Source organism: Manihot esculenta, chromosome 1 (assembly GCF_001659605.2).
Source record: "Manihot esculenta cultivar AM560-2 chromosome 1, M.esculenta_v8, whole genome shotgun sequence".
Classification (NCBI taxonomy): Eukaryota; Viridiplantae; Streptophyta; class Magnoliopsida; order Malpighiales; family Euphorbiaceae; genus Manihot; species Manihot esculenta.
In genome coordinates, this window is record NC_035161.2 from 30,236,586 (window position 1) to 30,252,356 (window position 15,771).

A 15,771-nucleotide genomic window follows, 5' to 3' on the forward strand; every position below is an offset into this window, starting at 1 on the left:
GTTAATTTTAAATAATTAAGAAAAAACTCAACAAATATCCATACTACAGCCAAGTCTGCAAACTCATTCCATACGTTTTAAGAGTGTTTAGCATTGAGGTTGTTAGTTTAAAAAGCACTTTTTTTATTTTTTTAAAAAATACCAATTTAGATGAATTGAAAATAGCAGTTTAGAAAAAAAAAATTATTTTATTATTCTGGTGTTCTCATCACTAAATTGTGTCAAAAATTAATTTAAATTACCTTTAAAATGTTTCAAATAATATTTTAAGAAAGTACTTTTTCAGTAGTAATTTCAACAATAATACCAAACAGTCCTTTAATCTAAGAGTTTATTATTTTTTATGTAAAAAAATATAATACAAATTACGTTTATAACTTGTTTTATTGTTGAAATTTCAATTTAAATAAAATTAGTAGTTTAAATTGAATACAAAAATTATTATTATTATTAAAATTTTATTTAAAAAAATTTAAGTAAAATTTTTATTACAAATAAATTATAAATTAAAAAATTTCCTAGAAAAATATGCAGTGAGATCAAATTATAAATTATTGAGCAACCTGACTGATTTTTGAGATCAAATTTCCTAGAAAAAAATTTTCTTTATTAATACATCTATTTCTCTAACGTATATGTTGATTTTTTAAAATAAAAAGTATATGTTGTTGTTTCCTTTGTTATTGGACTGTGCGACAAGAGAAAGTACACAAAAGAAGCTAGCTCATCGAATCAACCGACGAAAATGTTGATTTTGTTTACTCTAATGGGATTTTATGGCATTTCATAGCGTGTTCAACAATAAAAAGGAGGCGTATTTAACAATACAAACGGAAGCTGCCAAACTCCCAAAGCCTAACACAGTTGCCTATGGAAATCAATGCAGTTAACTTCTCTCCTAACGTTCTTTGTCATTGATTTGGATGGCCAACCCTTCCCCGTTTTGCTGTTTTTGTCACATTCCATTCGTTCCTTCTCCAGCTTGCTCATGTTTTCTCTGGAATTTCCTCTGTTTTCTCGCCAGAAAACCCATAATTCCTATACTCTCTACACTACCTATCACTTGCCCCCTGCCTTTCTTTTGGGAGTTGCTTTCGCTTAAATCTCCAAGTTCATAGCCTTTTCCATCCGTTTGCTTAAATGGGTATTTCTCAAAACTTTATTTTGATCACAGCTTGGTTGCTTGTTGGAGTTGCTGCAGCTTGCTCCAATGGAGAGTGCAGGGTATGTACTGCGTGCATGCATCTCTGTTTAAAAAGTCAGGAAAAAGTTTTTGTTTTGGGGGTCTTTGGGAACGTTCTTTGTTGTTTATAATTTTGATGAAATTAAAGAAACTTCTGATTCTGTTTAGTTTCAATATTTGTTTTTAGCTATTAGATGAATGCTCATCCGACCAAGATTGTGAAGCTGGACTTTATTGTTTCTCTTGCCCACAAGGATTTTCAGGTTCTAGATGCGTAAGGTCAACAATCAGTGACCAATTCAAGCTTCTGGTAGCCCCTCTCTCTTTATATACACATATTGATGTGATTAATCCACGCTTGGACCAGAAGTAAAAATGGATTAAACCATAGCTAAAATCTATCTCAAGATGAGCTGTAGGCCGCTGATCCAACCACTTACTGGACACTTTTAAAGATGCTGAGTTTAATTTGTGGCAGCTAAACACTTAGTCATTGAACACACAAACTTATCATATTGATTTTTTTTAAAAGAAATTCATATACTGATATTTATTTTCTGTGTTTACAATAGAACAATTCTCTTCCTTTGAACAAGTATGCATTTTTGACAACCCATAATGCTTATGCAATTGATGGGTATCCATCTCACACTGGAGTTCCTAGAGTTACTTTCACAAATCAAGAAGACAATGTCACTCAGCAGCTAAATGTATGCTTCCTGCAACTCAATTCCATAATATTTTCTTTCTTTGCTTTTTTCCAGTAATTATAACACTTGATATTGGGATTTCTTTTTTTTTTTTTTTTAATTTTCAGAACGGAGCTCGAGCGTTGATGCTTGATACATACGATTTTCGTAATGATGTATGGTTGTGCCATTCATTTAAAGGACAATGTCATGACTATACTGCATTTGTATGTATATTAAATCCTTGGTGATTTTAGATCTTTCTATTCTCATCAAATTTAGCCAAAAGTGTTAAATGCATACCCTGTTTTCTCTCCCTAGTAGGGTCCTGCTATTGATACACTAAAAGAAATTGAAGCTTTCTTATCAGCAAATCCATCAGAAATTGTGACAATAATCTTAGAAGATTATGTTCAAGCCCCCAAAGGACTTACAAAGGTGTTCACTGATGCTGGGTTGATGAAATACTGGTTTCCGCTCACAAACATGCCTAAAAATGGCCAAGACTGGCCTCTAGTCAGTGACATGGTAAAAAATAACCAGAGGCTCCTTGTGTTCACTTCAATTAAATCCAAGGAAGAAAGTGAAGGAATTGCTTACCAATGGAATTACATGGTTGAAAATCACTGTAAGTTGTTTCTCACTTTCATTGTAACTAAAACTAATTCACCATAAACCCTATAAACCCAAGTGATGTGATGGAATGATATGTTCCATTTTTCTCTAACTACAGATTTCGCGTTCAAACGCTAAGTATGAAACACCTTTTAAAACTTAGAGTAAACGCTTTACCTGTTAATGGATACTGAATTAGTCGGATGATATATACCAAAAGAAAAACTAATTAACTATATATTAGTAAATATTTTGAGAATTAACATTAGTTTGAGCAGATGGGGATGATGGAATGAAGGCAGGAAGTTGTTCTAATAGAGGAGAATCAAGTGCTCTTGATGACAAGAGCAAATCCTTGGTGCTAGTAAATTACTTTGGGTCTATACCCATGAAGGAACTTACTTGTGAAGATAACTCGGGGAATCTAATAAATATGCTTCAAACTTGTTATGGTGCTTCTGGTAACAGATGGGCTAATTTTGTAGCAGTTGATTATTACAAGGTATTATTACAATCCATTTTTTTAACGAGTACAACATTACACTTGTTACGATATAAAATCAATCGTAATATTCCACTGGTTAGAACTTGCAATCTTCAAATTTCCCAACCTTATGTTTGAAAATTTAGACTTCACAATTATTTTATTCAGAGAAGTGAAGGAGGAGGATCATTTCAAGCAGTGGACACTCTGAATGGGAAGTTGTTGTGCGGGTGCGATGACGTCCATGCTTGCCTGGTAATGAAGCTACAATTTTTCCATTAATTTCTAGCTTATCGATTATTAGCAAATTTTTTTTGTTAACTCTTATTCCAATTCCTTGCAGCCTGGATCAACTTCAAGAGCTTGCTCCTCTTGAGATAATTTCAGCGAGAGGAAATTTGCATAGTTATTTTTGAATAAAGATTTGGATAATGTTCTTTACAATAAAAATTGTTGTACACCATCCTGGATAAAAAAAATTTACATTTTCATTTAAGTCTACTAACTTCAACTTAGAAAATTTTGCATTTTTTAAAATGAAACAAAATGAAACAAGTTGGAGATTGATAATTTGAAATTATTCAAAATTTAAATTATAATTTCTTAAATAATATGGTCAAAACCGTAATCAACCACAACATAAATAGATATATTATTTGAAATAAATTCTACATGGGAAGCCATCTTCCAGGTCCCATCTGAAACAAAATCTTTAATAATAAGCTTTCTCGCAACAAATCAAGCTTTCATTTTCATGGCACCTCTCTACGCCGGTATCTCAATCTTTGATTGGACACCCAACCATTTTTCATTAATTTTCTGGCATTTTACTTTAGCATATTCTCTTTCACTTTCCTTCTTTTCTCTGGAAAACCCATCATTTTCTACATCCCACATCGATCCGCTCTCTTCAATCTTTTCCTTAATGGGTCTTTCTGCAAACTTGCTTTTGATTACCGTTTCGGTGCTTACTGGTAGTCTTGCCTCAGCTAAAGCTTCAGCATGCACCCATGGACAGTGCGAGGTTTGTGTTTCTTCCATTTCAGTTTCAGAAACATGGATGTCCTTGAGATTTTTGTTTTAATTTGTGAATGGTTTGAATGATTAGCTGTTGGAGAAATGTTCATCAGACCAAGATTGTGAATCAGGGCAGTATTGTTTCTATTGCGTTGAAGGATTTTCAAGCTATAAATGTGTGAGATCGACTGCCACGGATCAATTCAAGCTTCTGGTAATCTCACTCTGTTCCTTCCCTTGTTTATTCTCTCTGTTTTTTCTTTTACCGTAATACCATACCATTACAAACATGACTTCTGGGTTCTGGCAGTCTCTTCAAAGTTCACCAGACACGACGCAAAAGTTTAGCTGTTGCAGACTTGCAATAAAACGCAAGGCCAATGCTCTGTCCTTGTTTCAAAAAGATTATTCTAAATAACATTAAAAAAAAGTTTTGTAAAAAAAAATAATTTCAACTAGTTAGAAAAACATAATTTTCCCATTAACTCGATTTTATTGTTTTAAATTTGCACAGTTATATATAATTAAATGATTATATATTTTAATTGTATACTATACTGAGAAAAAAAAAAAGAAAAGATAAAAAAATTAATTAATTAGGATCGGCTAATTTGTTACCGTAGAAAAAAAATACTGAACTTGAATGTGAAGTTTGCGTATTCGATAGTGGGAAGGACAAATGGGCCGGCCTGCTTTTGGAATTAGGCCGATCGAAGAAAAAAAAATTTTTTTTTTTCCTTCATCTATTCAAGTGAAGTTTTTTTTTTTTTTTTTTAAAAAAAAAAAAACAATTTGTAGTTGAAGTTTCACATTTACCAAATAAAAGACAAAATATCCTGAGAAATTTGCAGTTGAAGTTTGATATTTTCCCCCCTCTTTGTGAATAGAATAATTCGTTGCCGTTCAACAAATATGCATTTCTGACAACACACAATGCCTATGCAATTGATGGATATCCATCTCACACTGGAGTTCCTCGATTAACTCTTACTAATCAAGAAGACTCCGTCACTCAACAGCTAATTGTAAGTTCTCTATTCCTTTTGTTTCTTATGCATCCCACAAGTTCATTACTTTTTTTTTTTTCTTTCACTTATTTTTCAGAATGGAGTTCGAGCCTTGATGCTTGATACCTATGATTTTCGTGGAGATGTGTGGCTCTGCCATTCATTTAAAGGACACTGTCATGACTATACTGCATTTGTATGTGTATTTATCATACACTTGTTTTTTGCACTCTGTTTTTGCTCTTTCTTAATGGGGAGGTCTGAATGGATGTGTGTTTTCTCTCCTCCATAGTAGGGGCCTGCTATTGACACCCTCAAGGAAATTGAAGCTTTCTTATCAGCAAATCCATCAGAAATTGTCACAATAATCTTAGAAGATTATGTTCAAGCTCCTAAAGGATTAACAAATGTGTTTACTGATGCTGGATTGATGAGATACTGGTTTCCAGTAAGCAACATGCCCAAAAATGGACAGGATTGGCCTCTAGTTAAGGACATGGTTAAAAATAACCAAAGATTACTTGTATTCACATCAATTGAATCCAAAGAAATAAGCGAAGGAATTGCTTACCAGTGGAATTACATGGTCGAAAATCAGTGTAAGATTGTTTGTTCTCATCTAGTTATATAGTACTAGTGTATAAAATATTTGATTGTTTCTGCAGATGGGGATGGTGGCATGTTTGCAGGAAGATGTCCTAATAGAAAAGAATCACCTTCCCTGAGCAACAAGAGTAAATCACTGGTGTTGGTAAATTACTTCAGGACTATTCCCATGAAGGAACTCACATGCATAGATAACTCAGAGGAACTCATGGACATGCTTCATACTTGTTATGGTGCTGCTGGCAACAGATGGGCTAATTTTGTTGCTGTCAATTACTACAAGGTATGAGCCCCCCAATTATTTGCAAGCTTTGATTTAAGTCCGCGGCTTAAAAGCTATGTATATATAAACACTCACAGAGGAGTCAAGGAGGAGGATCATTCCAAGCTGTGGACACACTCAATGGGAAGCTCTTGTGCGGATGTGATGATCTCCATGAATGTGTGGTAAGCTAAAATTTGGCATCAAAACTAATCCCATATCAAAGCTTTAATACTGGCAATTTTGTCACAAACCATCATGTATTGTTTTAATCATTTAGCATGAGCAAACAAATTTCAAAATATCCACAGCCGTGTGTTAAGCTTTGTCATCTCCATGAGGCAATTTATGCTTTCTTTTCTTTTTTTTTTTTTTTTTGTTGCAGCCTGGAACAAGTTCATCAGCAGCCTGCTCTGCGCAAGATGAACTGCAGTGAGAGAAATTTTGCATTATTATTATTGTTGTTATTATTATTTAAAATGAAGAAACTAATTTTAGCTAAGGATTTTCATCAATTGCATTGAATAATTTTATAGTTGATAGAATAAGAATGAATAAAAATAAATGTGGGCTGGGAATGAACCTTTGGACCACAGAGAATCCAGGCATGCTAAATCTGGGCTCCAGTGGAATGATCCATCATGGATTCAAAGCTCCAAGTTCAAGATTGCTCATTGGCTAAAAACTCAATTCTTGTTCATCACCCCTAGTTTTGAATTAAAAATTTTATAAAAATACAATTCAATTCAATTATTTTCTACTAAATTTCTTATTTCAAATAAGAATTCATTTTTTTTACAATAACTAAAACTACCAATTATTCTAATAATTGGTTAAAAAATCAAAATAATTAAAACTTCCAATAATAGAAAAAATAATATGTGGGATGACTTGCATTTCAAGGATTGAAATGTCAATTATTCTAATTATTTTCATGTTTGATGAATGATTTTTATTTTTTTTTCTGGGAAGCATATATTATATGTATTTGCTTGATGCTTGTTTCTGTGAGAGAGCAATGGACTACAGGAGAAGAGAGATAGAATAGAAGTGGATTAGCTTTAATTATAAAAATTGAAAAGAAAAAAAAGAAAAGAAAAGAAATGTGAGTGAGGAGATGGGCAACCAACCAAGTAGCTGATTACCCCAACACACTGGACCAGAGAGTAGGGAATCTCTACTCACCAATTGCTTTGTCCTTATTATCAATAATTGAATCATCATTGCCCATTGCTCTCCATTCTCCATTGCTAACTGCTAAAACCCAAATAGTTTTTTTTTTTTTTCCTTTTCTAATTAATTTCTACTCATATTCAAGAATAATAATATTATCATATCGTTCTTTCTGAAAAGCTCAATCACTCATCTTGAATCAAAGGCTGAAGCTCATTCAAACACGCAAGGTGACTGAGAGGATCCAAATTCCTGATTTACGGTCTAGTAAAAACAATAAAGAGCTGATCAGCTATGTAAGATTAACAAATTCATTATTTTAAACAGACAATTTTTCCACAATCAATCAATCAATCAATGCATTGTCTGATCTTGGTAGGATGATAAGATAGATATCTGATAGATTGTGTTAAGTTGACTAGAAATGCTTTTTTAGAATTCAAAACCATTATCCTTCGTGGAATTATTATAATTCATGTGATATACATATGCAGAAAGGTATTTATAATACTTTAAGAGACAAAAGGTAATGTAAATTTTTCTTTGGGATAACAAAAAAAGAAGAGGGTAGTTTTTGGGGCCGGCACACAATGACAGTCTAGTACTTATCAAGTGTCCTGAAATTGTACCAAGGACGATTGCGAGATTCCCACGAGGGGGTAACGTGCAAGAGGGTCATGGTTTCCATTGTTGTTTCTTGCATTAGGACAGACCCATTATAGAGCCCCACTAGAGCTAACAATTCATGCCCATTGTGGCCAAGATCGCACCACATCACATGGGGTATTGAAACCCTATTGTTATTAACACAAAGGGATACCTAATGTGGGCTAAGTGTGAGAAAATGAAATTTTTAAGCAAGTGTAAGTGAGAAAGAAACAATAGCAAAGACAAGAACTCAAAAGCATCAAAACAAAATGTAATGGGGACCTTAACACATGGGGGTGTGGAAGTTGGGTGGCTTTGAGCTTGTAGAAGTGGAGCCGACTAAAATTTAAGAATCTTTTTAAAATACGTTAAATACGTAAAATATTTATCTAAATCGGATCTATACCAATCCGCAATATAAATGTATAAATTTATATAAATATAATCTTCTTAAAGTTTTTTATGTATATAAACATAACAAATTTGAAATCATAGATTAGAAGTGAATTAATTGATTAGATTTATTTTATTAAAAAATCAACTTTATATAATATGATAGGGATGAGTCGAAAAACAAATATACAATGAAGGGTCAAGTTTCGTATGAACAAATTAAAACCACATTTTTGTGAACACTGACAGGTTTGGTTTTCTGTGCAGCTTAGTCTAGTTAGGATGAGAAATGTTGTTCAAGAACATGCAAAGGTTAAGTTGTTTTCTGCCTCTTCTTAGCTGGCTGTCAAATTTGTTATTATATGTAAGCCAATGAATTTTCAAAAAGCAAATCGATTGATAGATTATGAACCTACTGCTAGCTAGGACGTGCACGTTGGATCAATCAAGTAAATGTTATAGTCCACAATCGCTGCTACTCCAATTGGACAATTAATAAAAAAGTAGCTGCCCAATAGGACCACACGAGAAAAATTTTACAGCTCTGCTCTTGTCTTCTCAACCGAGCACATATTCATCATATAATATATCAAAAAAATGTTCATTTATATGATAAATTTCAAAACATGCCACGCTTTGATCGAGATTTAACATATAATACTCTTTCATTTATAATCAATTGATCTTTGGTAGAGTACATATACTACTCTTTCATTTATAATCAATTGGTTTTGATAGAGCACCTGCTAGGATATCCTTTACAAAATAAAATAAGTGTTAGAAAAAAATTTAACAGAAGTATTATTTTGAGAAATAAATGTATAAATAGACAATAAATCACTTTTGACAATAGATGAATAAAAAATATCATTATGAACAAAGAAATGAACATTAACTAAAATTACCATCAGCTATAGTGAGCTGTATTGATGTGCACAGGAACTAGACAACTGATGTTCTCCTGATTAGGAGCTAAAAGATAGTTGGCACTAGAATTAATTGTCTAAACTCTGGTCGTATCAAGTTTAGTACGGACAACATTGGCTTGAGGTGAAAGTCTAGGAGAAGGGTACTGTCGGCTATAATGCCCACCGCCATGGCAATTATAATAAGTAATAGCAGTAGATGATCCATATGAAGACGCAGCACTACGAGCAAAAGAGGATCCATTACCTCAGCTATAACTAAAATTTTAGCCACCACGGCCTCGCCAACGACCACCGCTGCGTTGCCCAATACTCACATAATTGGCAGTCGGCTAGCAAGGTTATCCAACTAAAGTTGCATTTCCTCATTCGATAGGAATGCATAAAGTTCATAAAAACTCACAGATGTATTTCGAGCTTCTATGGAACGTATAAGAGGATGAGTCCCCAGCCCTTCCAAAACATCACAAACTAACGTCTCATCAAAAATAGGACTTTGTAAAGCATTCAGCTGATCAGAGATTGATCTAGCTTTCTTCATATAAATATCAATGGAGTCTTTGCTTGAGTTATTTTCGTAGCTGTGTGGAATAGATAACAGCTAGCTTATCATCGAACAATATAATGCATGATAGACTCGAAGATGAAATAGTTAATCCAACTTTTCATAATCTGGTCTTGGCAAAATCAATCATTATAATTAGAATTCGGTTCTCCATTAGAAAGGGTGCGAGAAGAATTCATAGCAGAATCATCAATATGCGAAACCCATCTATAGTCATGAAGAAAAGACAAAATTTAGACTTTTCATAATAAATAATTAGATGAGATCAGTTTGATGGTAAAAACCGTGTAATGGGGAGAGTAGATGAAGAATCATAAGAAACAAGGTTTTGTTTTGTGGCCAATTGTTAAAGGTTCAAATGAGAAATCGCAGTTGAGCACTTTAAACCTCTTATACCATATAGAAATTGGATGGTATTTGAATTTTTAAATGTATTTATTGTGTTATGTGTTTTATTCGTATATAATATATAAAATATAAAATCTATCAAATAGATTATAAAGGGACAAATATAATTTGGTAGACATATAAATATTTAAAATACAATATATTCTTATCATATATTTTTATCATCTATCCTTATTAAAAGTCGTCCTAATTTAATTCAAATTGAAATTGATCGAGTTAAATTGAGAGTTAGATCAATTGAATAATTTGATTCATGAATTGAATAGTAACTCTCTAAATGGTCTTTAGGCCTAAACCTTTTAAACCAATATCAGAAATAACCCCTTTTTTCTTATAAATTATGTTGATTAATTTGATTTTTTTTTAATTTTGAGTTAAATAGTCAAAATAACTCAATATTTTTATTTTATTGTAATAATTTTTTTAATTAAATTTTTGATATTTTAAAATTATTTTAAATACACCAAATTATATTTTGTACCATCAGAAATTATAGAAATTGTCACGTCACTCACTTTCACTATCACATCACAATATGACATTAAAAAAATTTAAAATTAATTACAAAAAAATTATATATTTTATTTTTATTATAATTTTATTCTATATTTTTATTTTTATTAATTAAATTCTATTTTTTAATATTTAACCAAATGGACGACAGTTATCATATAGTTAGACTTATAAAATTATTAAGTTATCATTTTCTATTATTAAATATATTTAAAAATTATTATTTTTATTTTTACCTATAATTTCATAATAATAATTTATCTTAATTTTATTTTAATTAAAATTATTGTGGATTGATATGCTTACCATTTAGCATTATCTTAAAATTATTGTCTATCTTTTTTTTTTAAGATTACAGTAATCTATAAATTGACTATTTTTATTTAATTTTATTTTATTTTGAAAAAATTTCTTAAAATATTTTTTTAATATTTAATAAAGTTTGATATTTTAAAATGAATATAATTAAAAAAATAATTAAAAATTTATATTTTTTAATACGTGTTGATGATCGCTGGATTTCTTCACCCCGGTCTAAAGGCTAGACCCATGAAAACAGTCCATGATCCGAAGGCTTCAATATTCCCCTCGAGAGTCAGGCCCAGCCCGCTCAGTCACAGGGCCAGACTCCGCCTAGACTCCTCAATCAAGCCGATCCAAACCTCTCGGCCCAGTAATCAGGCGCTCACCAGGCTCAACTTCAGCCCTACCATTCAACTCAGTCCAGAAAGGGAAAAATGACCAAGATGCCCCGTTGGTAGGTCCTTCCGCATGCATATCAGAGGAGAATTAATGGCCGTTACGCATGGAGCAGGCACCTGACACATTCGTACATACAGAGCTAGGCGGCAGAAGACAGCTAGCATTGTGGCAGAGAGACAGATATATATATCACGGTAGAGGCCACGCAGGGGGCTCTCTTCTTCTTCCTTCTCCTTCCTGGACACCATTTTTATTCTTTCTGTAACTCTTGCCTAAATATACTACTCTAAGCCATAAAATCTGATTTGAGCGTCGGAGGGCCTCCGCCGGGGCACACCCGGTAGGCCCCTGACCATTCTTTCTTATTTTACAGGTCCATCAAACTAGGAAGAACATGGAAAGATCCACCAGGAAGCCCCGCAAGAAGGGACCCAGAAGAAAACCAGATCTATCATGGACCAGGAAGAGGAAGAGATTTATCACGTGTGAAAAGTAAAATAAATAAAAATTATAGAATAAAAAGAATAATTTAAAATAATATTTAATATAATTCAACTTTAAAATATGAAAAAAAATAAAATAATTTTTTATGATTTTTTAAAAATTATTCTTTTAATTCTTAAATATAATACTAATCAATATCTTTTTTTAAATTATTGAGTGTATTTCAAAAATAATAATAATATATGAATTAAGTTAGAATTTAATTATTTAATTTTATTTAATTAAGTTAAAAATATATATATAATTTATGTTAAATCATAAATTTTAGTCTACCTCCCTTATTTAAAAAAAATATTAATAAAATAAATAATTATAAATATATATATATATACACTTTTCCTTTTATTGCAGTTCCACCCAAAAATGGACGTTGCAGCTTCTTGCCTCCAATCCAACTTGCTAGATCATCAAAATTTAACTTTATAATAAAAAACTTTATTTAAATTTATTATTTTTATGATAAAACGTTGAGTTTCATCAGTATGAAAAAAAAGGGGGTAGAAGAGTAAAAAGAAAAGAAGAGGGGGATGAGAGCGAAAGGAGAAAATTGGGTAAGAGACAAAAAAGAAGGGGCGAGGAAATATCAGAGAGAAAGGAAAGAGACAAAACAAATCAAATGAATGAATGAATAAAAACAGGTGCACGTGGAAAGAGTAGCCACACGTGCACTGGCTCTGCCGTAACCCCACACCCCAAAAGTTAACAGGATTATAACACGTCCAGCTACCAAACAAACATGCTGACATTCTTTTTATCCCATTCTTCCTCCAATAATGTTTTTTTTTTTCCTTTTTCTGTTTTTCTTTTTTTAAAATTGTGGTCCATATCTAATCAAGTTTCTCATTCTATTTTTTAATAAAGTTAAATTTTACTCTTAAAATTTTTTGTAAATATTACAATTTATAGATCAAAAAGTATATAGGCTATTGTTTTGGGTATTGAATAAATGGATTTAGATCATGTTCCTAGAATTTATTAGCAAGAGCATCCATTCTGTTCAAAAGTTGATATCTATGGGTTAAAATCAAATACCCATGAAGAAAAAACATGGGTATTTGGGAATTTTAGAATAAAATAAAATAATTAGGGTTTTTTTTATTTTATTTAAATATATATCATGGTTTTCTAATCCAAATCTAAGTGTCAAATAAGTCAAATAAGAAATAGTTAAAAGCCAAATTAGACTGAAAAAGGGTAGGCAAAACAAGATTCCTTTTCAGGAGGTTAGAAAATTTGAGTCCAATAAAATAAATGATTAGATGGTGCCAAAATTTTAATCATAAGCCAATCAAGAATCATGGGTTGAGATAGTTCATGAACCTCTAACAGCAACAGGGACACACACCAATAATGAAATTTAATAATTCCAAACAAAAAGGGACAAAAAAAAAAAGAAAAAAGAAGAAGCAACTGGTAAACCATAAATCCATCAAGTCGACAACCAATAAAAAGTCAGCCCTTCTCTAAAATCACTAAGCATATTGCTGTCTTACTCTTCAGTGCTGCTCATCAAATTTCGTAGGCTATTACACAGAATCGTTCATTCACTCTCTGTCTATGTTGGGAATTCAAGATTCCCCCTTCTCCTCTGGTTAATGCATTTACTTGTGTAGAGAAACTATTATATATGTTGCTTTGGGCGTTTAATTTGTTTAGACAAGAGAATCACACACGTGTGAAAGGGATCAATAATTAGGATTTAGCAAGAGTGGTACCAAATTATGGGAAAAAAGTTGAAAGCAGTGCACAAGAGAACAAGAAAGAGGTGCACGTGTGAGTCGCATTACTTCATTTGTTGTATTATGAGCAATCATCCTTGTGGTTGTGCATGTGTGCTTCTGAATGGACTCCCTCTCCTTTTCCACCATTCTTTTTATCCCTAATTATAAACCAATGATTTCCATAATAATGAAAAACCATCCTTATTTTCATTTTATATTTACACATACCCATATTCATTAATTTAATAAACAATTTTTGAAAAAATAGTTTTTCTAAAATAAATGGAGCCTGCCATAAAAATGATAAAAAAAGAAAAAAACAATAGAGGACACACGTGTGCACCCAAACCAAAGACCTATAATTGAATCTATCTAACATCCACCGTCTTCTCGTTGTTCTTGGTTTTCATGTAACAAGTAGCCATTATGTCGGCAATCCATACACGTACCTCTTACATTATTATTCTCTGATCAATCACCCTTACCACCAAATATTCTTTCTTACCCATCTCTGAGTTTAGAAATTCTCGCTCACACACACACATTGCTATGGAAAAAGATGGTTGAACAAACTAATGAGTATAGAAATTTAGTAAAAGAGAGATTTCCAATGTTATGTGTGGAATCCCACTTTCCATTTCTTCTTCAGTGCCATGTCAAGACAACCCATCACCTTCAATGGCAACTAACTCCATAGTTTTTTTTTTTTTAAAGGAGGAAGATATGGTTTAACTTGGGTATGAAGAGAACATTTTGCAATTGACATGAATATACATATAAAAGATGTTGATGATTAGACAGATGATCATGTAGACCTACTGTAGGATTATTGCAGGAGCTTTCCCTCCTTGTACGCCACTATTGCACTGCAAGATTTGGTGGTTATACTGTCCATTCTATAATATACATGGCCTTTCTATTTTTGGCTTTTTTATTCTGCAAAATTATAATTATAATATATATACATCATCATCATTTTTTAAAAAAAGAAAACCAAATAAGATCTATAATTTCTCAGAATTAAAACCCTGAGTTATTTCATCACTAAATCAATACCTCATGTATCAATACATCATCTCCTTTCTTGTTCATATGAGGTTAAAGCTATGGGAGAAACTTTATTTATTACTTTCCTATTTTGGAAATACTAATTTAAAATAGTATATCCTAAAATTAAATCATATATTCCTCTTATTATTTTTTCTAAATATAAAAAGATAAAATAAAAATACTTCTCTTTATTTATTTTTATTTCCCTCCCCCAAAATTATCCAAACACGGTGTAAGTTGATGGTGAGACTCTGCGCACGGGCACTGCAGAAGAGTGATGAGTATCACAGAGAGCAGCAGAGCAGGAGGTAGAGCTGCGGCTTAAATACCTAAAAAAAGTAGGGGGCAGGACAGAAGAGAGTTCTGATGCACACGTATCTATGTACTTTTATTCACTTTTCATTTCCATCTCCGATGCCATATTCAATGCCTTCATCTTCTTCTTTTTTAAAATATAAATAAAAAATAAAGATACCTATTCTCTGCTCTCTGCATTTCTTCATTGTTTCCCCTCCCAAACTACACTTTCGCCGCCTCTCATTAAAGCTCATCCCTATCCGCATCCTATATTTTAATCTTTCTTTTTCAAATAATAATAATAATAATAATAATTTTTTAAAATATTTTCTCTATTTTATTTTTTTATAAATAATTACAAGTCTAATTTTATTTATTTAAATAAAATATTAAATTATATTTTTAAGTTAATTAAAAGTAATAATTAATTACTTAATATTTTTAATTAACTTAAAAAAATTAATAATTTTCTTTTTTTACAAATTATTGTTTAATCAGTTTAGAAAGTGTGGCATTATTTTAAAAATTATTGCTGACTGTCTTAAACTTAAACTCAAAGTTTAGACTTTTATTAATAAAAAAGTTTCAAATTTTCTTAGGAGCTGAAACTCATAGTTGATATAAGAGTGAATTGATACCTAAAGATACAAGTGGTGAGTATTGATTTGTTGAATTCAATAAAAAAATATTAAAAAAATGAATAAATTAAACTTAATATGAGAAAAATCAAATCCAACAAGATGTTTCATCAATAATGAATTAGAAAACAAACACGACTTATATTACCACTATGAATAATTTGAAAAATTAGAATTTATTAATTTTAAAAAATATATTAAAATGTATAATATTTTTAAAAATTTATTAATTAATATATTAATTTTATAACCACTGTGGATAAAATAAAACAAAATTTGAGCAACTAAAATGCATAGAACAAAGTCTGAATTCTTTTTAAAAAAAAAAAATATTCAAACTTGTTAACCATCAATAACAAATTCAAGAAAT

General features: G+C 31.4%; 2 protein-coding genes across 2 annotated transcripts; both read left to right on the forward strand.

The window, feature by feature from the left end:
* The first annotated feature begins 854 nt into the window (after positions 1 to 854).
* On the forward strand, positions 855 to 3,442 carry LOC110618016 (PI-PLC X domain-containing protein At5g67130). Its single transcript, XM_021761018.2, has 8 exons — positions 855 to 1,224; positions 1,371 to 1,493; positions 1,756 to 1,893; positions 2,001 to 2,099; positions 2,197 to 2,500; positions 2,766 to 2,989; positions 3,140 to 3,226; positions 3,315 to 3,442. The coding sequence occupies exons 1-8, from the start codon at positions 1,141 to 1,143 to the stop codon at positions 3,345 to 3,347; spliced, it is 1,092 nt and encodes a 363-aa protein (XP_021616710.1). The 5' UTR covers positions 855 to 1,140; the 3' UTR covers positions 3,348 to 3,442.
* A 139-nt stretch (positions 3,443 to 3,581) lies between these two features.
* On the forward strand, positions 3,582 to 6,610 carry LOC110618003 (PI-PLC X domain-containing protein At5g67130). Its single transcript, XM_021760997.2, has 8 exons — positions 3,582 to 3,995; positions 4,080 to 4,202; positions 4,876 to 5,013; positions 5,093 to 5,191; positions 5,291 to 5,594; positions 5,661 to 5,884; positions 5,962 to 6,048; positions 6,249 to 6,610. The coding sequence occupies exons 1-8, from the start codon at positions 3,726 to 3,728 to the stop codon at positions 6,297 to 6,299; spliced, it is 1,296 nt and encodes a 431-aa protein (XP_021616689.1). The 5' UTR covers positions 3,582 to 3,725; the 3' UTR covers positions 6,300 to 6,610.
* The last annotated feature ends 9,161 nt before the right edge of the window (positions 6,611 to 15,771 follow it).